This window comes from Grus americana, chromosome 11, assembly GCF_028858705.1.
Source record: "Grus americana isolate bGruAme1 chromosome 11, bGruAme1.mat, whole genome shotgun sequence".
Lineage (NCBI taxonomy): Eukaryota > Metazoa > Chordata > Aves > Gruiformes > Gruidae > Grus > Grus americana.
Genome location: NC_072862.1, coordinates 2,355,347 through 2,379,937, shown reverse-complemented (window position 1 = coordinate 2,379,937; position 24,591 = coordinate 2,355,347). Strand labels below are relative to the sequence as shown.

Below are 24,591 nucleotides of genomic sequence, written 5' to 3'. Positions count from 1 at the left end.
AGATGACCAAGTTCAATCCCTGTTTTACACACATAGGTGACACATTTGCGAGGACAGCCATTCTGGTGCGGAGCTTACTGTGTGGGAGAGGTCTTGGTCGGTCTCCACTGAGAGCAAGCAATGGCCTGGCCCAGAAATATTAATGGATACCATGTCCTAGAGTGAGGGACAGTGCAAAACACTTGTGAAAGGCCTGAAATACAATCCAATCCCAAAATGAGGTAGCTCTCATTCCCATTTCCTTTCCTCCTTGCTAAAATTCTTCTCCTCTGAAGTGGGATTGATTTTTATTTTTTTTTTTTAAATCAAACAGTTTCAAAATTTACCTTATTAGGCCTTGGGGCTCATGGGTACATCTGCCATATTTTCACTTTAATGGTCTTTTATTCAAGCAGAACCATTTGCTAGCTTCGGTTTCTAATGATGCCATTTTTGCAATTTGCAAGTCCCCAAAATAAGCCTACACCACATCCAAGCGAAATTCAAAGGAAATTGCCAGTGTTTTTCGATCAATAAAAGTCTTCAGCATAAAGAAGTGGTTGAAATTTTATTCAAATATGTACAACACTTCTGATTATCATCACCCTGAGGATTATCATCCCTCGGTTGCAGAAGGCACTTTAGAAAGAGGAGCAGGTATCTCACCATAACAAGCACATTTCTGGACCCAATTTTCACTGCAACAGGAACATGATAGAAGGGCTGCATTAACTGCCCGTACGGCTAGCTGTCTGTCTGCCGGTCCTCACGTCTTCTTAGCTCCCTCTATTTTCTTTTAAAGCTGTCTAGAAGTTTATAAAAGTCCTTGTTTATGGGATTTGAGTGTAGAAATTCAAACTATACATAAATTTAATAAAGATCTTTTCTAGAGGAGCTATTAAAGAGAATTAAGCTTTTAAAACACAATCAGCATGTTTCTGTTCACTTTGTCCTATTAACTCCAGAATAGTCTTGCTAAACCCAACAGAATTCACCGATAAAAAGTTTGGTCAGGATAAAAGTCCAGGCCAACTTCACCAGAGATAAATATATCAAAGTTCTTCAAGCAATGTTGAGTAGTATTGGATTTTTTTTTTTTACCCCTGGCAGGAAGTGTAAGCATTCGATTTTTCTATCGTGTGTCATCAGAAGTGACACTCCACATGTGTCTTCAAGTCTTGGGTGAAATTCAGCCCTTCTTGTCTCGGTGCGACAGCCCACTGGTCACCGTAGCTCTGGCAAGGTGTCTGCTGCGCAGCGGAATCCCAGATTTGAAGCAGAGCTGTCAGGAGTGTTTTGACTACGGGCTGCACAGCGATATCTGTAGCAGTAAGACTGGAGAGGAAGAGGGGAAGAGAACTTCAGAGCATATCACAGCTTGTGTTTCCTTAGGCGAAAGTTTGTTAGATTAATATAGCACAATGTTTCAAATGCTGTTGGAAAGATCAATGAACCGATACAGATCAAAATCACTGTGTCAGAAATAAGAAACAGACCAATTGCGGCTGATACAAGAGATAGTTTGAATGGTAAAGTGTCTGATAACACGACTGTCAGCTAATAATATATCCTGCTCTGGGAAAGAGCTGCTCAGAGGAAGAGAAAGCATCTCGGTGTCTTGATCCATGTATCAGTATTCTAAGGGACAACAGGAAACAAACAGGTACTGGCACCCACCAAAAGCATTTCGCTGAATGAGATGCGGCAAGAAAGGAATCACTGGAGACAAACTCCTTCCCAGTATGGCTAGCATTCTAGGGATATTTATAATCAAGATATGATCTGGACTGGTGGCTATAAAAACATTTACATTTAACATTAAGCCACCAGTAAAATGATTCAATTGCATTTCAGAGATCCCTAGTAGACAGCTTTGAACACTGTGCTCTTCCAGAATGGGCTGCAATCACACAGCAGCTGCCTCTCAAAAAAACTGAAGGAGGAACCATCATTGCTGTTCCATTTCTTTAAGTGAGAAAAGCACAAGATTTTATCCCAGGACTTGTCCTCACACCCAGATACAGCCATTTGATGCCACTGATGTGTGTCGGTGGGAAATATCTCTGCGCTTTTGTTCCCAGTGTTGTTTGGTCTTGTGCTTACAGGATTTGGTATTTCTGTGATAGACAAATTAGATCAAACATGTCATCTTAAAAGATCCAGTAAAGGACTGCTGCAGGGTGCTTTGTACAAGTTATTTTGAGAATGGCTGTTAACTTACGCCCAACCAAATGAATCTAAACAGGAGAAGGTCAGATGTCTTTAGAGCCAGGTATAAACACTGGTCTGTAACATGTTTTGGACGCTGCCTGGCTGTACAGATTTGGCCATGCCTTGGTGCACGTTAATATACTTACGCTCCTTGAAAACAGAAAAACCTGTGCCACACTCAGTGCTACAGATTCTCAGGTACTGACATTAGGAACAGCGGTTTCCAAAGTGCAGAACAAACCAGTTTAAGCGGTTTGGTACATGAAGTTAGACTGACTGCCCAGCAGCAGTTCTCTTTCAAGGCACAGGATGACAGTCACACTGGTAACATCACTAATAAAGCGCTGGGGTAGCAGACCGTGCATTTATGTAGCAACTCCTGTACAATCCATCCAAGTTCTGCCTCACTTTACTGCTACTTCAGAAGATGTGGCTCAGGCTTTCTGTTCCCATCCTCCCTCCCATCTCCTCCCACTACAGGCTCCTGGCCTCTGTCAAAAAAAAAAAAAAAAAAAAAAATGGTGCACCCCTTTCATTCAAGCTGGTTCCGCTGCACGTGGTCAGGCTCCGAACCAGACTTCTGGGATGGCTGGGTTAGAGACACACACTTCTTTTTCTTCCCCCACTTTTCTGTGGGGTGGGGAATGGATGAAGCAGAGAGGAGAGGGTAGGTTTTGTCCTTTAAACTTCAGGAGTTTGGGCACAGCTACTAAACAAATGAATCTGTGTGACCACGAGGGTGGTGACAGACTGTCTCTGTCATCACGGGAGCAGCATGGTGAGCCCTGCCATCCCCGCAGAGGCAGCGGGTCACTGATGTTTTTCTCTGAGTTGACAGTATCTCCATCCAAGGAGATGCAAATGGCAGCTCTCCCCAAAGCAGCGCAGCCAGGGAGCGGTGCACGCTGCTGCTGTCTCACACTGCACAGCTCTGCCCCAAACCTCAATGCTGCACTACAGGACTCAGAAGGTGAACTATTTTGAAAATAAAAGTACACGTACAAGGTGCAAACTTTAGCCGTTGTCAACTCAGAGAGGTAGAACAGCAGTAGAATAGGTAGATTAGCCTGAATAGATTTTTAGACACCTAATAAAGAGCCCTTGTACTAACAAGATCCAGTGAGGTTTTTGTCTTGATAAACAGCCTAGTTTTATCACCTACAAAAGAGACTAGGACAGACTAGAATCCTCACAAGCCTTTAAAATGGGTCACATTATTCTTCACTGAAGAAGGGTCTATGCCAGTGTTAATTTAATCAAAACTGCTAATTAACATCTGACATTGATTTCACCTAAGAAGGAAATCAGTGTAGAAAATGGGATCTCACTGCAGAAAATTTAATCTAATTATGAGGATGATTTGCCAGCTACAGGCTTTGCAAGGGAAAAAGAACAGCACAGCTTTAATGAAAAAGGAGATCTACAACGAGCATTTTTTCCAGTGCGGTGTGAACAGAGTTTAAAACATGATTTATGCCATGAACAGCTATTGCCCCGTGGTGGTATCCAGACTTTTCAGAAAGAATTTCAGGTCTGCTATCAACTAAGCCAAAACATTTGTCTCCCAGCAATCTTTCTGCAAACACCTGATATCCTTTCTGGTTTGACGGTCATTCTAAATCTAAAAGAGTCACATCCATACTTTTAGCAAGTATCACTCAAGCTCTATAATGAAATAGCATTAGAGGCATACATCAATTTTAACTTCTACATCTAAAAAAAACATACTGGGTAAAGCAGTTTGGTTTTAATTCCAAGCTAACCAAGAATTCCTTATGAACATTAGGCATTTCTCTTCCTTAAACTGCATGAAACCCCTTAACAAGCACCCAGGCTGCCAGGAAACTCTGTCAGAAGATCATTTCATTGTCAAGTACTTTCAGAGGAAAGACCAATATGAAAACATGACAGGCCTTTCCACATTACCTTATGGCACATGTAGGATCCACCCTTCTTCACTCTGTCCGTCCCTGACGAGGGCCCTTTCTGCAGAAGGGAGGACACAGGACACTGGTTAGTATTCAAGAAAGAACAATTGCCAATTACAGGGTGAATGAAGGTAAAAAGCTGTAAGAACGGGGAGGTGGACAAGGAGCAGCCATAAATATTCAAAGTAAACAAATTTCTTTTGTGTCTGAACCAGAAAGCTTGAAATAATTATGTTGTAAAAGACTTGCAGACAGGTGAGAGTAATTGTTCTCCCTCCACTGCTGCAAGTATTTAACATTGGAGTTCTGCCCACTGGCCAAGAGTGCCTTGTGCTTTGTAAAGCACCCAATAATATGCTGTAAAAAGGACAGTGGCAATCATGAGAAAATAATGATCTTTGAAAACAGATCGGTTTCTGTGGTTTCAGCCCTTTCCTAATGAGACATTAGTAATTTCACAGACTGCCCTGCACATGTAATGAAATCTGATTCCATCAGTTCCACTGCTATGAAACACACACAGAAACCTGTGAGCCTCCAAAAGCAGCACGGACAACTTCCACTTCTCTAAGGGAAGCTGCCATGAGGGGCTGTAATCCCCAATGTCTGGTGCTTACTCTCTTCCCAGTCCAAAATCCAGCCTGAAACACGTTAGTGACAGTGCAGCAAGACATTCTGTACCATCCCCCAGTCACTACGTACTAAATTTGTTATTATGTGGGATCATGACAGCTAAAGAGGTCTGCAGAAAGCACTGCACTTAGGAGCAACAATTTTGTAATTGCGTGTACATTTGCAGTACGTGATTTATTTGAAGCGCTTATGAAATTGGCCCTAGAATTGATTTAACGAGGTTATTTCACTGTTCTTTTTCAATTCCAACTCCAAAGGATGGCCTGTTAGTTCAAGGAGAAAGCTGGGCTTCCTTGAGAACACACTCTTTTGCTTGCTTTGATGCATATTTATTACACAGGCGAGCAATTCTCCCACTTCATTCCAATAGCTGTGGAAGTTACTATTGCACTCATCTAAGACTTGGAGACTACTGCTATACTTTGTTTCCACTGTTGATACCAAATATTCTTACATGCATTGAGAAACTACTTTTAGGAAGGAGCCACAAGAGTATCTGTCTTACAGAAGTGACAAACAAGACAAAGAAAAGAAATTGTGGTTTATTAGTTAACTGGCAAGCCTAGCCTAGAAGTTAGTATTGTAATCAACAAGCCTCTCAAAGTTGTAAGAAACCTGATTTTCATATATTTCTATTTCTGCATGTTACACTAATGTGCAACAAAAACATTTTATCATGTATAAGCTTCCAATAAAGAATTTTTCACTTAACTTGAGGTACAAGCTGTTGTTTCTTCACTGGTTGGTAGGGTGTATATGGTTTTGCCTAGAAATACAGACTGAATTTATCAGAAGAATTTGTGGAATACAGGGAAGAAAAAAAAAAAAAGAGCTGTGACATTCTCCAAATCCCTGCATTTTCTGCTAAGACCATTACCTATATCAATAAATATAGATCACAAGAAAGTTTTTAGCAGTTAAGAAAAAAATAATTCATTGCTACAGAGCATGTAAATGATATAAAATAGTACCATCAAAAAGTACCATAACAGGTTAAAATCAGACAACTGCTGAAAAAGAAATTCTGCCAATTATTTTGTCTCCTCCTGTCCAACAGCCAGCCATTTATCCTGGAAGTATCTGAAGGGCGCTGTGCTTTCTGCAAAGCCTTAGCACCACCTTGACCAATATAAAAGAAAAATTTCACTGCTGTAGTATCTCCTGAACCCAGGAATAATTTCCCTTTAAAAAGCAGGTTCCTAAAGAGGGGATTTCACAGTGAATGACACCGCTCCAGTTTTTCCATGCCCACTAATTTCACCAGTTTGGCTACACCTGGTCACCACACTGTCCTACCCTGCATCAAGGGATACAGTTGTCTCCCACCCAGCTCCTGCATTACCAGAGGTGTGTTGATTCTCCTGGAACTTCAAGACAAGCATTTGTAACGCTGAATTAAGTGATGGGGACTGTAAGCAAACCATGAAAGTTGATGCTGGTACTATAGAAGCTACTGACTGCATCCACTGAGTCTGACTGCTTTGAGAGTCTTCTTATTGACAGCTTACCATAAACTTCAGTGGTTTCACACTTATTGCAAAATTTTATAAGATAAGCGGAAAAAAAACCCCATTAGCCTACTACTGCATTTAATACCCTGCAAATACTGATGGAAAACTGCACCCACAGGCAGCGTTGGCTCATTTCCCAGGCAGGGTGCTCCTCCACAGACAGGCTCACTCCACTTCCACGGTCTCTGGGAATTATTTTCGCAAAACTTGCATGAGGATGCACTGAGCCCCACTCTAAGAGAAGCCACTAACAAGCACAATCAACTCAAACAGCCTGTTAATCTCATTTTAAGGGAAGCCAGGGTAGAGCCGGCCAGAAGAAAACTGGCCTAAAAAAAGCTACATGAGAACAAGACAAAACGGGGAACAATGGAGCTGTTTGAGCAGGATTTCCCATTAACAACTGAAATTCAAATACAGAGTAGCAGTCTTTGCTATTAGCTCCACAGTAACTTTTATAAACTAAGAGCAGCATGCTAATTTAGGATTAGAAGGTTTATTGTCCATTTGTAAGACTATCGTATGTTTCAGCAGTTATAAAGGGATAACATATACTGAAGAAGCACGTGAACCAAAAAAATGGTAATTGCATAAGCTCTTTTTGTTAACTACAAATATCTTCCAGCAGGCAAAAATTGAGCATCGAAGGTTATTTGGTAACAACAAAGAAGTCAAATTGACACCACCACCCTCCCAGCAGGATTATAGCACAGAAACACTTTACTGCCTGCACAAATTTGTTACAGTATTCTCCAATAATCTATGCTATTACAAAACATTACCCTCTTGAGAGATATTTCTTTAAAATCACTGAAGGTAAAGAGTTTATCATAAAACAACTGGCAAAGTTCCCTGAAAAGGAGAAGATTGCTAGACATTAGCTGGAGAAGCAATCACCGCATGTTTGACAGCTCTCTATGGGCTACATTTAATTCTCTTTGCGTTGATATTTCCCTGTCTTGCTCTGCAGTTTAGTAAAGGAAGAGATAAAAGGAAGTTGAGATGACCAGATTTCCCTATAGCAGCTACTTACATATGTACAAAATCAAATGCACAAGAACTTTATGCAGACCGATACCTTTCTCACCTCGTGACTGCACTCAAGGGAGGTAAAGAAAAAAGGAACCACAGACCCTCAAAGGTAGGACACAGTGAATTCAGTTCTCCTTTCTAGTGTTAAAAATGCAGCTTACAGAAACTCTGAGTCTCATTTGAAGGCTGTTGTGGAGTTAAAGTTAGAAGCACAACACTGAACATAGCAGGGAGCGATGACGCTTTCATTCAGCGCGTAGCTCAGAGCCCCTATGAAAGGCACCACATCACCGAGGTCCCTAGCAAAGCCACGTGGGCTGATGCAAAAGCAACCAAAATTAAGTGAAAAAGCCATTCTTATGCCAGACTAATGAGCATCCCCATCCCCATTTACACGGTTTTGTACTTTTCTATCACAGGTTTATCTACCTGAGAAGAACATGGTGTTGGAATCAAGCACTGTGTTTCCTCTCTCTAAGGGTTTGCTTTTACCCCCTGTGCAACCCCCTGCTTAGCGCGACGGACAGAGGACTTCAAGCCCCCCAGATGATTTGCCAGCATCCCAGCAGCCAAGGGCTGTACGTGCATTCCCGAACTTCAGGAGCCCTCCACCGTTCCCAGTGAGTTCACAGCTCAGCCACTGCAGTACAGCTCATGGCAAGCAGCTGTCCTTCCCCTGTACTGCCTCATGTAGAAGGGTGCTGCAGCTCCTTGGGCTACCTGTAGCATGAACTATCTCTGTTATCCAAAACAAGGCCCCACTCCCAGCTCTAAACTGGGCTAAAGGAAGAAGCCAAGTCCCTGTAGACAAACTGGAGCAAGATATTTCCATTTCTTCAAAGGTGTTAAGAGCTAGCTGTCCCTTACTAGCACCACCCTGCTTCTGAGGCTGTACACAAGAGTTCCATGCATGCCCTTTCGACCAGAGTCCTTTTCTCTGGGTGGTCTTTCTCCTACCTACATCATTTGCTTCAGCTTCCTTTTGTTTTACAGAGACCGGTAGCAGTCCTTAACATCTGCAGATGTAGAAATGTAAACTCATTCCTGTGAGCACTGGCTGCTTAGAGAGTGCTGAAAAACACCCAACCAAACCCCAGAAAACTTCACTGTTTTGTCTTCCACAGAACTCCACAGACTTCAGGTACAGCATTCCCCCCAGTCAATAGTTTTTCTAGAATAATGCATTCATTTAACCTGCTTGGGAAAGTAAGAGAGTCCAAACACTATCTGACTTTGGCCAGACAATGTTGCCGCTCAATATCACACTTTTATTGTAATTTAAAAAGGAGAAAGTCTGCAATGTTAGTATTTGCTCATGCTTGTATCTTCCTTATAGATAAAGGAAACCTGCTTTGATTATGCTTACCCACAATAAAAACTAATCAGAGCACGGCAATTAAGGTGGCATTTGATTAAACAAGCAAATCTTTCTTCCATCAAACAATATTGGTTTATGCTATTATCTGGAGAAGTGCACCACATGGTACTGAAGCAGAAGGACATTTGCTGTCCATATGTAAAGAGCCAGAGCTGCCCAGACTTTGATCCCTGATTTGAAAAACAGAATTTACCGTATATTGGCAAGTTTATTTTGTAGTACCATGTTGTAACAGACATTATAGTCTGATTCCATAATTACAAGTGCTTGTGCATTCAATTACCAAAGCTTATAAGTATGATTATTCTTTAAAGAGTTATTAAAATACATCATAGATGCTTTATTTAAATGAAAAAGAAAGTTGCATTTCCTTCATTACGTCAAGCAAACACTTTCTGAAGTTGCATCATAATTTTCTGTGTACAGTCAGCTACATGGGCAATTTGGTTTGAGCTAAATCAGTCTTCAGAGAACTGCAGGTCATAAGAAACTCTGAGCTGTGTATAGAGATCTGAGCCAGAAGTCACCACAACTGGAACGGGCCCATAAGGGGATTGTGGTTGCATTGATCTCACATGCACGCTTGGCTACTGTGTGCATTTACATCTTACAAACAAAAAAAGAAACCCTAGTCCTGCCCTTGTGCACCAAATAGTAGCTGCAAGATGTACTAAAGGTATGTTTTTTGTGATTTTTTTTTTGGGGGGTGTGGGGGGGTGGGGTTCCCCACTGATGAGAAAAATCAGCCCAGAAGCACATATTTCTGGCAGCAGCAGTGCTCTGGCTTTTCCTCACTGCCAGTACCGGAGGAGTTGAAGTACCAGTTTTACATTTTTCTCAAGCAGATTTTATAATTCCCTCCAAACTGAGTTTGACCACACAAAAACCACTTCACCTACACAATATGGATGTGCTTTGTACAGCTATGTGGCCCCATTCGGTACACTTCCAACATGTCTTCAAGCACAAGAAAAATCACTTCAGAGAACAGAGGGAAGACAGCTAGCACCTCGATCTCCTGGCACTTGCTCAAGTAAAGAATCCCTTCAGAAAGGAGCCCCAGCAGGCACGATGTGTGCCGGAGAACGGCCATGGTAGATAAGTCTGGCACCCTAAATCTAAATGCCCAACAAAGCTCTGCTCAGAAAGGCTTTAGTGGTTAGTGAACACAGCACACAGACAAGAGCTATGCTGAGAGGTGAGGCAGAAGAACAGGTCACAACTGAGCCACACTATTCCACTTGAAATGCAGAAAATTTAGAAGTGATTTCTATTTCCACATGTAAAAGTGTTTTCCACAGACAGCAACTTCAGATTTGGCTTATTCTGGTTTCTGTTCTGGATTCCTGATATACAAGATTTCCACTGGACTATCCAGCTGCACTAAGTGAACATGTCTGGCTTAGATGCTTCCCATTTTTTTCTGGGAGAGTAACAAGCCCATTATCTCACATGAAATCAAGGGGCCATTCGCTGTGTTCACTCACTATATACAATTTGTTACTTAACCCCCCTCCAAATACAATACTGTTTATTTGCTTTCACAGCTAGTCTACAGTACGCTAATCTCCCTGATCATGTATGCTTCTAAAATGGGGAGACTTGCATTTGCTTAAGTCAACAGAGACATTTGCAGCTCACCACACAAACCTGATCAGAAGTCGGATTCAAAATAAAAGCCACTTGCTCCCTTGGTTTTGACTGAGCCACTTTTACTAAACTCATCAGTGTCTGGGCTAGAACAGCTGAGGAGACTTTTAGTTGTAGAAGTGTCTAATTAAATTCATAAAGAAAGGTCTGTACAAACAAATCTCCAGTTATACTAACGCTTTGCTCTTAAAAGTGACATCCCTAACATACTATGATGCCTTTCGGTGCTACTAATCTTGAGAGCTCTGGCTGCACTCCCCAAACCCCACGACTGCTAACAGTCTTCTGGCACTACAGAGCTTGGAACTGCCAAGCTCTGCATTCTGTACACTTCTTGAGCTGCATAAAAACCTTTCAATTTTGGTTATTTGGCTTCAATACTTACCTGCACAGGTCCCATACCTAGCAAAGGGGAGGAAGAACATTGTTTGTTCCATTGTTAGAGCATAATTTAAATCTAATACCTTAAAAAGTAGCAAACAACTTACAAAACACTGTCAGGTGCCCCAGTGTATTTTTGCTCTTGGTAATTGTTTGTGAACGCAAGCCGATCAACTAAAAAAAAAACCACCAAAAAACTATGTGCAAAGTTTCATACATTCCTTGTAACCAATCCACAGTATACTCAAAATCTCTCCAGTTCTAGAAAACTGCTTTGAAGATTTCAAGTGTTAAACTAAGTTAAAAAACTTCCACTAAGCTCTGACCCCCTAGAAGAATTCCCAGTCTTTTAGGCAGAAAGAACACATCCTATATATAGGTTACCCTGACTTGTACTCTGGAGAGACTTAAGTGATTGGCTCTGAAAGATATGGTGCTAATCATTTTTAATGTCTCAGAAGATACTGCAGCCTGGCTATTTTGGGACACCTTTTCACATTATGAGGTTCAGTTTCCTTATCCATTTAATCAGAAAAAAAACCTTGGAATTCGAAGTGCTTGGAATTTGAAGTGCTCTGCCTCAGACACTAGACTCTGACAACTGAAAAAAAAACCAAACAACAAAACTGGAAGCATCATTGGTTACACCTAATTTTTTAAAAGCTTTCTGAAATATCTGCAAAATGTTTGTGCCAAATTTAAAAACGTAAGCAAACTCAGAGCCACCTAAGAGAGCAAGAGACACACAACACTTGTTTCTCATCAACACCAAAGCACTGTTGCATTGACATTATAAACACAAAAGCATCTCATTTACATAAGTCATTCTAATGAGGGTACCCCACTGCAATACTAAAAATTAAAAAAAAAAGGATTTTTTTGCAAGCATCATACCACAATAGCTGTAGTTCAGCAGCAAAATACACAATACTAGCTAGCTGGATTTCATGCAACTTGGACAAGCAGGCAAGGCTGACGCTGGCAGAGAAATCTATTTTTCTTTTTAAAACAAAATAAGAAGTCCACTAGCACCAACGGCAGGGAATGGATTAGCTGAAAGGTACAGTTTGATGAAGACTCCTGGAGTTTCTTGCCATTATTACCACAGTAACTTCCACATAAATGAGTTGTTTCATGCCTTTCACCTACAAAAGCCAGTCCTTACACCAATGAAAGCTCTAAGACTTTGCCAGTGATGACACAGAGCTTGTAAGAGATACCTCTTCAAACAAACAATGCACGGCGCCTCATGCTGACCTACAAAAACCAACACAAACCTCCAGAACATATCCAGGTGTCATAGGCTTAAGATCCATGACTTAAGTTGTATATATACACACACTGATCATCAAAAGTGTTTTTATTCTGCAGACTTGGCCTAGTTACTCCATTTTTGCTTCCCAGTGTCGCCACTTCTTGCTAGGGAAGAAGACTTCAGGGGGCTGTGCACTTTTCCCTGCCCCGAGATGTCACTGTCCAAACAAGCAGCCAACACTGAAGTAGCTGCCAGACCGAGAAACAAGTGAAGAAGAAGAGGGACAGTTGTGATGTGCTACCAGCTGCCAGACCCACGTTCTTTCCCAGGGCCACTGATGCTACGTGTCTCAAAGGGTGCAGGCGGGCAAGGGGTCCTTTCCCCTGCCCCAGTTAAGGCAGCACATGCAGCTCATGCTGCGCTGGTTCCAGGCACCGAGGGGAAGCTTCAGTAGCGAGAGGGGCAAAGCAGAAGCTCCCCTGGTACAAGCCATAGTGACCACACAGTCTGGAATGGAAAGCTCAGCCCGGCTCGCTCTCCTCCTCCCCGACTTACAGGACTACAGTCAAACCAATACTCTACCCTGACTTGGGAAAGTTTGCTGGTTTTATTGTTCTTCACTTTCATCTAAATTTACATTCTGTGAGTTACTCAAGACTTCATCTTTAGAAACATTGCTCTTAAACCGGCCTTGTTTCCATTCATAAGGCACAGGAAAAAATTATCCTTAATTGCATATAAAACCCCCCAGAATGGAAACAGAATTGCAAGACAGCAGATGTTTCTTTCCTAATCAACCAGTATGCAAACAGGAAAAAAAAAAAAATCTAAAGAAACAGTTTGAATGCTAAGTGTAAGTTCTATATACATTTCAGCTGTATACGTATGCAAACCATGAGTCAACGTTGGAAAATGACAGGTGTGTTTATACATTCAAGAGACAATTCATGCAATACAGCTGCCCATTATTGCTGAATTACAGAAGCTGGCAGGAAACACTCAAATCCCATCATGTGAATTTGTGCCATACGTGAGAAAGGTAGAAGATGGAGATACAACACTGCCCACACCCCAAAGGCAAAGAGGTTCTCTAGCCATTGCTAGGCCACTAAGACTGCCTACAACAACAGGTAGAGAATAGTCCATCCTATTTTAAATCAAACAAAAAGCTACAGTCCCAAGCATTTCATTTACTTGGGAACATGTACATAGCACACTGTCCGACAGAGCTGAAGTCGTTAGAGAAGCCAGTGGTATCTTACTGGGACACAAGTAACTTGAAATTGGCCAGAGTGACTGGTATGGGTAGGAGGTCTCTGGATGCTCCAGCAGTGTGATGAAACTGCTAGTACAGATCTAGAGCAACCTTGACCCCAAGATGAGTCTGATTTCTCATGCTACCAACATCCTCCTGGAAGAACAGCAGAATGTCAACCTCCACAAAGTACACAACAGCAAAAGCAAGTTTAATAAGTTCCTCAAGCCATTTCCAATTACTGACTTCCCAGAAAGGCCCGCAATTATGCCCAGCATACCAAAGAAAGACTGCACATAACGTGAGACCACAGCACAGGGCTACTTAAACCCTGCAGCAAACAGATAGCTCCTACCCCATGAGGTTTAATTGGTTTTCTCATTACAGATAACTGCGTCTGATCAAAACCAGCTCTGTGAGCGCAGAACAGTGCATTTCTCAGATTTAGTCATCCTGGATAAATGAGAGAGAAGGAGATGTAATATTACAACTTGAAGCTGCTGAGAGACACTGCATGAGAAACCCCACATACAAAGCCTACACCACAGGACTTCTTTCTCTGTCTGCACAACGATTCACCTCTCAAAGCCTAGTAAGCTACTTAAACTCCAGCTTTATTACATGTTGAGTTTTAAATGAGCCAGTAGAAGCCATAAAGATAATTCAGGATGGTTTGTTTTCTACTTGTAAAAGAAAAGGAAAAAAATATTAGTACAGCTTCTAAGAACATAAACGAACAAAAAAATCTTTTTTTGAAAGTAATTCCATTGCACTGGCAAATTCTTGATTTATGTAATACAATGCCAGTTTGGAAGTACTCAACTGCTAACCAGTTGGAGGCCTGTCCAACAAAAAATACATACTGAAACTGCACTACAGCCCTACAATTCCTGTGTTGATGATTTGTGGTGTGATACTTCCTAATTCACCAGAACACAGCCCATCCCACCCCAGACACAGCAGAGGAACAAAGAACAGCAGGTTTTCAAACAGCAACCAGATCAGAGTAGCAAGAGGGAATTCTATAGTTCGTGTGGTGCCAATAAAATACTTACAGGGTTGTGAACATCTTCTGTTGAGTGATGAACAGCCCACCAGTCAGACGTCCACTCCCAGGCATTACCTACGATGTTGTACAAGCCATACCCATTGGGAGGAAATGCAGTGACCTATACAAGACATGGAACAGCAGAGCCAGTTCTGTAAACCACTCACCATGAAACACGGATTTTAACCCTAAAGACCAGTCTGCCAAAGGTGCCTTTGTCTTTACTAGGAACCTTTGCTTATTTCCAGATTCCCTTTCCCAAAGAAAGGCATGAGTGGCTGTCAACTCATGCATATGCAGACTTCTCTGCTGATGAAACTTTTTCGACTTACTTTAACTGCCATTTAATAATCCATTCATGTTCTTGATTGCCTTAAAAATTCCATGCCATTGTTTGCCATACTAAACAGACTCAACCTTTCCAAAAATGGAAATTTCAGTTCTTTTAAAACATTGCATGATTTTTGGGCCTCAGGAAAAACTACCCAAAACATGAGGGTTCAAAAAATTATAATGCCAAAAGTGCAGGCAGAAAGTATTTCAGCATCTGACTATAAACTGACTGGTAAGGGGGAAAAGAGGTCAGTTTGAGAGGAACTAAAAGTTAAAATGAAAGTAATCTTTACTTTTCAATTAGCTTTTAACAAGTGTCCCTTGGCAATACTCAAGCCTGCAGTGAAATATACTGTAACTTTAAAAATCTAAAGGTGAAAGAGTGCAGGAATGGAAAACAGCTATGGGTCATTGTGTTGAACACAGACCTCAATTTTAGGAAGACCAAGTTCATTTCCATACGATTAGTTCACTCTGAGACACACTTACAGGCGCAGTCCCTTTGTATCCATCTTCTGCAGTGTTGTTAGTTGGGAACACTCCCTGCCAGATATTGGCATAATGTTGACCTTTTGGCTGAAGCTTGTTGCCCCATGGGAAAAGTCTGTTAAAAGACATACAGAAGAACAGTTGTCAAACTCTTTGTTTTGGTTTGGGTTTTTTTTTTTTTTTTAAATAAGACACACACCACATCCCCCCCTTCCTCCCCACCTTACAAACAGCTCTCCAGGGTGTCCAGTTCCATTTGTACCAACATCTAGGAGGTTTTCAAGAACAGCAAGGGCTCTACAAGGACCATTTGTCCAGGGAGGAGGGAAGGCACCACTGTCACATGCAGTATGCAGTCCGGGACACAGGATGGAGAAGACACAAGCTGTTATCCACCTTGTCCTCCCCTCCTCCCCAAGCCCCAGTCAGATAACAGGTGGGTCCAGAGGACGAGCAGTAATGTAGTTTTTGACTACTTAAGCTCGTTTGCAACTCTTCTGGCCTTGACACTAAGGTCCTTTGCTAAACCTTTCATCTCCTGCAACAGCAGCAGTCCTGTGTCTTGGCATTTTGTCACATCTCCCTCTCCCTTGGGCTCTCTGGTTCTCCTCCCATTACAGAGTTCAGATTACAATACATCATTTGGTATTTAGGGAAATTCACTTCCCTAAAGGAGCCTGTTCAGAGTAAGCCAGTGCTATATTTACCACAGATGTGCATACTACACAAGAAAGAGACACTGAGGGTAATAAAAACCCACACGACCCTTCCTTATCTAGAAAATACCAGTTTTAAACATTTTTCAGGGACACATTTGTGAGAGGTACCTATTCTCAAGGCCCCCCCGACAGCTGTATTCCCATTCAGCTTCAGTTGGTAACCGTTTCCCTGCCCACGTGCAGAATGCCACAGCATCATTCCAAGAAACATGAAGAACTGGATGAGCCATTCTGGAGAACAAAATAAATAGGACAAGATCAGCAGCAGAACTAGGCAATCGCACAGCTATACAGCACAGACTTTATGAAACTCTTTTAGAGACAGCCACAAAGAACTGTGAGGAAGTTCACAGTTCAGTAACAACTGCACAAGCTATCAGATTAAACAGCTGCTTTGCTGTAAAAGTAAAGAAGGACAGCAAGCTACTAGTAGATGCTGAATGGAAATGCAGCCAACAGAGAAAAACAAGAGGAAAAAAAAAGTTCTATTTGTTTCATCATGCTTTTACATACAGCTCTTGTGCTTTCTCATGGTCTCCCCTCAGAAACCCGCTGCACCCAGGAGCCAGTGAAGAACCACCAATACACTGGCTTCTGTGGAAACGTAGGTGCTCAGAGACCCGAGGGAAGACACCAAAAGCCTGCAGCACTGCTCCTTGCTAGGCTAGTTTAACAGTATCTTAACAAGAAGCCAAGATTCTCAATAGGAAGATGTACATTGTGATCTAATGGCGACTGCTCTTCACTTCCCTGTGCATTCTTCTCTTTGCTGCAGGTTCTTTCTTTGCTGTCAGTTGTGGGGTTTTTGAGGGAGATATGAGATGACAAAGAGTCCGTACTCTTAGCAACGTCATCTTTTGCATCCAGGAAACTCTGAACTGCAGAAAAAAAAGTATTTTTCTTTGGGTGTTTCAAGCCGTCCACAGCTTACACAAGAACTCCCATCTTCCAGCACTGCCATTACAATCCTGGTCTCTTTTTCCAGAAAAAGACAGAAACAATGCCTAGTCATTCTTGTCACAAGGGTCCTCCCCATCAAGCTCTAACAGACCAAGATACTTCAAGAGCTGAGGGTACTGCTCCAGAAGACAGATACAGAGGACTTCCCGTTACCACCTTGTGCTTCCTGCTCATTTAACAAGCCAGCGCATGCCTGTTGGTCCATTAGACTACTTCCACGCGGGAAGTTCACCTGCAGCTGTACTAGGCTAGGTTTGCGCCACACTTCTAGAAGACTAGATTTACATGGCAGGTTTCCAACTCTTATCTGCTGACTGTGACCTAAATTTCTCTGTCTCTCCCTAACAACGCCTCCTGATATTATCTCTATTTTTGCCTCAGATAATTCTTTCATTGCCCTTGGAGAACAGGCAACAGACTTGTTACTAAGCAGTTCAGCCATCAGGTGACGTTACACTAACATAGCCCTGTCCTTAGAGGACTCAAAACCATGCCAGCATCTACTAGATCTAGGCCAGAGAGTCTGATTTAATTTCAAACAGCAGTTTTGAAACTTTTAACTAGTTGATTAAAGCAGCTAGTACCCAGCTTCACTGACCTCTGCCTAGCAAGAGTTGCAACATAAGAGGTCCCAAATGAAGACAATCACATTCAAGGTAGGTAACTGAACAATGGCTTTCCACATGTGCAACCCAGGGCTAGTTCTGCAGTATCTACAAAAAGCACCTTGGGAAAAATAAAGCCTTTTGGTTTTCTAGGCATCAAATTCATTCCACTTGTGAATGGAAAGAGACTGCATAAAGACACGGATCAGCAAGTTTCAGGGTTCGTGCTAGCAAAACAAAGCACTAACTATACACTGTTAAGAAAAAGTACAGTTTTCCAAAGCATTTAGAGCTTCTAGATAAAGTCACAACTGATTTTTCACAACAATCAGGCCAGAAAGTCAGAATACATTAAAAAACACAAAACTCTTCAGTCATCTGCGGCCAGAGAGATAGGCCTCCAAATCCCACATGGAGGACACGCTACGTAGACTCCTAGAGCATGCATGCAGCTAGTATTCAGTCTCCCTCTCCAAAACCAGATCTGTACTGAATGCTCTAAAATTGCTGATCCTCTAAAGATCTACCGTTTCACTGCTGATACATGAATGTGAATAGAAACCATGCTGAAGCATATTTCAGTATGGGCTTATAGACCTTTTAAAATACTACTGTGCCACTGACCATACAACCACTGAATATTGCACGCAACACAGAAGATGGCAAAATAGTCGCAGAAGCGGCAGCAGCAAGCAGGTTATTAATTAATTAAAAACCCTTTCTTGCACCCTCATTCCTGGTGCAAGCTTACAGGTACATTTACAAGCACTGCATACGGTAACTGAATGGCCATTCATGGCTTACCTGTTGGAGATATTCGAGTCAGGGCCCTCAGGGTGCTTCCAGTTGGCTCCCTTCACAGGCAACCACCAGGGAGCAGCTGCAACCTGAAAAGGGACGAGAATGGCCAGGGAAGATTTAAATTCCCAGCTAACGGCTATTCTGAAAAACCACCATGTGACAACAGGCTCCAAAGCTTTCACTCACAGCTCATGGCTCTGCCTACTGCCACCTGACCTCTTACCTTCCAAATCATCTCTGACAAACCAAGATTGATCATTTGCCCACATTACAATACTGCTGGCTAGGGAATAGCCCAAGGCATGGCACAGCACAAAGAAAACGTCACCCAAACCCAAGACCAAATCCTGAGCATACCTTTCTCAAGGACTGCCCTCTGGCTGTCTCCCCTTCTACATTTTCTCACCTGCAGGGCTGATACAAGGCACAGTTTATTCTCTTTGAAGGCACAGCCCTCAGCATACTACCTGTGCTTGATCACACTGTTCTCAGAATTTCTCAGTTCTTGAGCTCTGGAAACACATGACAAGAACACTCAGATGAAATGGTTGGAAGAGGTCACCTGGAACATGACAGGTTTACTCTATTCTTTTACAACAGTATGCTCACAGTACAGTTAAACCAGCTAAACTCCTGGCTGACTTCAGTCTGACACATTCTGCAGAGATGATATAAAAGACAGTTTTGGCTTAAAGAGAATCTTCATCCCACTTATTTGCTCCCTAGACTCAGTGTTTTGGAATAACTAAAACAAAATCCTGATGGTGTCCTTTAACTGGGGTCAAAACACGCATCTTGCAACACATTTGCTTTCCAGTTAATTAACTCAGTAAGCAGATTTTAAATTATTTGCTATCAGCTTCCAGAAGGTGGAGACAGAAGAGCCATAGAAGTCAAGTGAAGCCTTTTTTTTTTCCCCAGTTAGTTTGCTGAGCAACATCAAGCTTGCAGACAAAATATGGTGTAACAATGCAGCCACCAAGTACTTCTCTCTAACCAAAAGTCTCTAACTCAGTTCTGCAATGCCAAGGAATTATTCCTGCAATACATTCATTTAAGGATTTCTTCTATTAGCTTACTTCAAAGCTGAGAAGGTCAGTGCACAGCACATTTAACTACTCTATTCTGATTCACATTCACTTAAAAATACTTATCCTAATAATGGCTCCTTTCAGAAAATTGATGCAAAAAAAGAACACTTATGCTAACCATCAATAGTGTGTTTTTCCAACAGCCTGAGTGCTGGCTTCCAAAATACTCCTATTACAGAAATAATTTCCATAATGAACAAAAATCAAAGTAAATAACCCTCCAATGCTTTAGGAGTTATACAACGTACCAGCTGGTTAGCCCTAGACCTAGGAGATCCAGATGTTACTCTAATACTGGCCTGTAGAACAACCTCCAGCAGCTTCTGCCCTCTCTACTGCCCCTCAGCTTTCCCCATGCAAGAGATGGCAAAGGGAAGAAGTAGAATATTCATTTCTCTTCATCATGCTGCTAAACCAACTTTGTAAAGTATTATACACACATGGGTAGGTATTGTGCCAAGAGTGTTATCCTTTAACTCACCATATCTTTCACAGGAAAGACCAGAAGTAAAAGTCACTGAAAGCTGGTACTCAGGAGACAGAGGGTCAGTCTGGCCAAACAACAGCAACTTCTAGGAGGAAGTTGCATCCTTCAACAGTGACGAGTATTTAAAATGTAATTACAAGTGTGTGAGAGAAAGAAATTGTCTGACAAAAAATTGTTAAAAAACCTCTGGTCCAAACTACTCATCAGATCCCTCATTTGATTATTTCGGTAAGAAAACAAACTGAAGTGCCTAAGAAATAGAAGTGCTGCTAATACACAAAGACATCTCTTATTTTTAAAGCATCTGATCAATCTATGCTATAACAGCTCCTATGACAGCTTTTCACTTTTCTCCCACCATCACACACAGATTTTTGCCTACAGCATACATCTGGGTACCTTACCTAAAAGCTCACTATAAACCAATAGCAATCCTGGACTAAAGCTGCAGAGTTGTTGGCTTAAGCTCAGCTGAAGAGCCCACAGCTCTGAGCTCTAGGCAAGAGCACTGGAATCCCTAAACACACCGCAGAATTCCTCCAGGCTGGGAAGCCATCGACACAGAGGTTTTTGATGCTCTCTCTTCCAAAGCGAGTGAAGAGAAAACACTGTTGTTAAGTACACAAGAAATAAAGATCTCTCAGCCACTTGCTGATGACCACGATGTTCCGTCCATGTGCTCACCATCTAATGGGACCCTTCCAGCATACTACTAGAGTAATGACATTTCTTAAGGATCCTGCTTTCTGATCTCCCTAGCACAACAAACACATAACAACACCAACCACATAATTCTGGCTCAGTATCTAACAAAGCCAATGACATTCTCACCACAAGCAGAGCCCCTACTCTTTCCAAAAAGGCATGAGAAGTATTTGACCTCTCACTAGAAACACAGCTCTGTTTCTGAGCATTCAAACCCAAAGATGGGATCTTCATTCAGAGAGATACTCTGCTCAACTCTTGTAGCACTAAAGCTTCAGAATGGCTAACAGATACTACAGTCAGTAAGTTTAAAACTAGTCTGATTTAACCATTTCCTTGTACATTTTGAGCTTTAACCTTTACTCTATGGTCACGATAGAACAGAAACCTAAAGTTAGGTTAGTTAAAGAAAGCAAGAGAGCCGCAGTACCATTTGCTAAAGCTTCTCCATGAATTTAAAAGACCACGAGTAAGATTTCAACCTGGTAATTTCTAAGCACAGCACATTTTTGTAAATTAAACTGCTGTTTTTTGGATTAAAAAGAAATCTCTGCAGGAGACTGCAAAGACTTACACTTTAGAAGACTTTAATTTGGGAAAACATTTTTTTTTATGCAAAAAGAAAAAGCAGATGCTTTCAATCAGAATGGTTTATTTTAAACTGAGAAAAATATAGTCTCTCCACATGAGAGCACTATGTGTGCACGTCTTCTGTTTCTGGCTCTGCTGAACTGAACACCAAATGGCTGCCAGTCTTTGCAGAACACCCAGATCTTTAGAGAAGTTTCACATATAGTATTAGGACAGTGATAACAGTGATAGACTACGTACAGCCTTCAATAATTAATTGGAAACTAAGTCAGCCACTGACACCAGTGAGCATGCACCAAGACACTCCTTCCAAAAGGGAAAGTCACCTACCTGAAATTTAGTCGTTTTAAAAAACTTCTCCGAAGTCTTTAAAGCTTTTAATTGCTCTAAATCTAATTAGTAGAAGAGCTAATTAGACAGAGATATTGCAACATCATAGTTAATACAGCAAAGCCCTCTCTTGCCACTAATGAGCTTAGTTACTTTCATAATGCTTAGGGTTCTCATGCTTAACTCCAAAACGTGTTCTGTAGACTGGCAACAGATTCGTTTTGTAAAAATAGCAGCATGTGCTGCTGAATAGATCTTGAAGAGATACTGAATTAGAGGACAATTATCTCCTTCGTTTTGATTAACTCTTCACAGCATAGCCTATCACTTGTAACAGAATTGGTTAAGCATAACTGCTCTGCAAGTGTTACACAACTGCCTCGACATTGAAGGAAACACAGTCGTAAGAGCAGAGCACATTTCGGAGGCAGAGAAGCTCAATGCTTTTTTTGGCCTGATCCAGCTGAAAACTTGCATTATCCAGCGCTGTGCTCCAGGATTAAACTTCAAGAACTCACTGTTCTGCTTATCACAGACTCATAGCACTGTGAAGAAAGGAGAACACAATATGATAATACTGGGAAGATACACTAACAGTTAATTCTGACCTACGAGTTTTCCACTCAAATGAAGCAATTTGCAGAACTGAAGCCTATACTCCCACTATCAGCTTGCATAAAATTCAAAGTTTTAAGTATTCAATTTTCTTTTCAAAGTAGGCTGGGATATCCTAACTTTAATTGCTCCATTAAGTCATGATTTCAAGATTTTTAGACTACTTTACAATTACCTTGAAGAAAATTCCTTCCCAAAGATACACAGAAAAAAAATGAAACTGGCAAACATCAGGAAAGTCAGTTTTATTGTCAGCATCACACCCTTCCTGGTACTGCAAAAGCAGTAGGGGAATACCCTTAAAAACAAACCCCAAAACCACCCCAAAAACCCCAGCCAATAACCATGAAAACATTTGTATTAGTCTGGCCATGTTAGACAAAAGGAACCCCCCACTTTAGCTCCAAATTTCAAATTCAAATCACATTTATGTATTAGAAAAATTGCCAAAAATAAACTCAACTGAGCAGCTAATCTTGGCTCTAATCCCATTTTTAACATGCAGCAAGTCACTTGACATAACAAAGCTGTAGATTTTAACCTTAAGTCAGGCCCATAAGATGATGAGAAATACATGCTGTTATCCAGACATGTAGCACCAAACATCTTTTTTTGACGTGCTACAGCATTACAATGCTATTTTAATACAATAAGGCCTGCATACACTAGGTCAAGATAAACAACTGGAAGAAGCAAAAGTTACTGCAGAGTAAAAACCTTAGTAATGTTGGAATCAACTATCTGAAAAGAGATTTTCTGAGTGAAAAGTAGTTTGAGTCTGGAAAACACTTCAAGAATCATTTATTAAGCAGTGGGCTCTTAAAGATACGCACACTTCAGTTTCAGGGGCTGACTTAACAGGTTAGCATCCGTTTGAATCAGACTGCGTTAAGCACTGTACATCTTTAATTTGCAAAAGCATCCTCTCAGCTGCAAAAGCAATGTGTGCACAGGCTGGAAGCAGGGAAGTTATAAAGCATTATCTCTGGGAAATACACCCAGTGCTCTGGACACCCTTGTTGCTAGCATTGGTAGGATGTGAGAAAAAATTAGTTATTCAGTAAAGAATATAATTTTTGGATGAGGCTTGATTTTATCCATGTAAGGCAGATACACATAAATCTCTCTCAATTTTTCCTCCTCTAAGCCATATCCTAAACCCTGAAAGCTGATTAATGAACTACTGAAGAAAGAGGCAGACAAGAAAAAGAACATTTTTAGTAGGCCAAGGAGTTTAAGAAATAAAAATAATTACTGTGCAGCAGACGAGCCACTGTCATTTTCCCCTCAGAAACCACAAGAAAATCAGATTAGGTGGGGTCCTGGTCACAAGTAACTTTACACCTATTTTTCTAAGCAGCATTAGCATACCTTCCCAACAACCTTCAAAACTTCTTCCCTCACTAAGATTCAGGGCAGAGCTCTCTCTCGCCCTCCGCACGCAGCACCTCCTTCCCTCCGCGGGACGGGAGCCCACGCTGCCAGCCTGGGACTGGTGAACTAACCTACACCTGCCCGCAGGAGCTTGGGCACGAACAGTCAGTCGAGCGCTGGGATCGTGATTCAGCAGTCCCGGCCATCAGCAGGCAGCCACTGTTCCGGGCTGCTGCATTAGCACAGCCCAGCACTCAGCTGATGCTTACCATGCAGTGTTTTAGCTGGCTGGGGTCACTACCTTCGTGAAGTCCTGCTCTGGGTCAGAGAGGGAAATCAGAGGGCAGGGACAAAGCTTAGCCCCCCTCTGAACCAGGTCTGCAGTCAGAGTCGGCACACATCGCACCACGGGGGCACTTTGAAACAAGCTGGAGCCATGCAGCGGTCCCACTTGATTTTAAAGCCATTTTCCAAATGCAAGCAAAAACCCTTTGGCAGATGCACGCTCCCTGTTCACCTTCGCCAGCCTGCACCTCTGCTCCTCCTTTTTATCGGCGCACTGAAAACGGCACGAACATGACCTATTTCTATGCAGTACATCATCCCCATAGCAACGGGCTTGTGTTTAAGTTGAAACAGCTGTAACTGAGTCAGGGAGACACTGCAATGTAAATAGTGTGGAAGTGAATACCTCTTCACGGCTCAAGACGAAGAATAGATCTCTCCTAGCCAGTTATCAAGGTTGTCATAGTAGCTGCAGAAGGGAGACATGATCTACATGTGCAGCTACAATTCATATTTGTACTTGAAGATACTCTGTAGAGAAGAACAAACCTTCTATAATTATGTACATAAACCGAACTGAAACATGATTGTCAAACTCTCCACCAAATCAGTAATTAAGCACACTGAAACAGCTTAGAAGTAGACAGTTGAGTATTTTTTTCCAGAAGATAACTAATACTTGATGTTGCCAGCTTCTGCAATGCTACTGCAAGTCTCATGCTATTCATTATATCAATTAAAAGTCCCAGCTCCCCAAAAGCTCTAATTAGAGAAGATTCTGTTCTCATTCTTATTTTCTAAGGTTTCTTGCCTCTGTTAGCTCAGAAATGAAACCAATAAAGGGCTTTGTTTACTATTGAATATTGATATTGTTTGCCTTAAGTTGCAATATTTTAAAGTAGTTTGAAATTGCAGTACTGCAAAAAGAAAAGGCAGCAGCTTCAC

General features: G+C 41.7%; 1 protein-coding gene across 3 annotated transcripts in view; it reads right to left on the bottom strand.

Moving 5' to 3' along the window:
- Positions 1-528: 528 nt before the first annotated feature.
- Positions 529-24,591, bottom strand: part of SUMF1 (sulfatase modifying factor 1) — a 36,787-nt gene continuing 12,724 nt past the window's right edge. For 2 of the 3 annotated variants that reach the window (XM_054837662.1, XM_054837665.1), the window contains exons 4-9: positions 18,172-18,254; positions 15,911-16,033; positions 15,084-15,198; positions 14,269-14,382; positions 4,117-4,176; positions 529-1,314 (exon numbers count right to left, since the gene is read on the bottom strand). In XM_054837662.1, the coding sequence (XP_054693637.1) occupies positions 1,204-1,314; positions 4,117-4,176; positions 14,269-14,382; positions 15,084-15,198; positions 15,911-16,033; positions 18,172-18,254 (606 nt within the window). In that variant the 3' untranslated portion in view covers positions 529-1,203. Of the gene's footprint in view, positions 1,315-4,116; positions 4,177-5,458; positions 5,518-14,268; positions 14,383-15,083; positions 15,199-15,910; positions 16,034-18,171; positions 18,255-24,591 lie in introns of all 3 variants that reach the window. The other variant, XM_054837664.1, reaches the window with a different exon arrangement.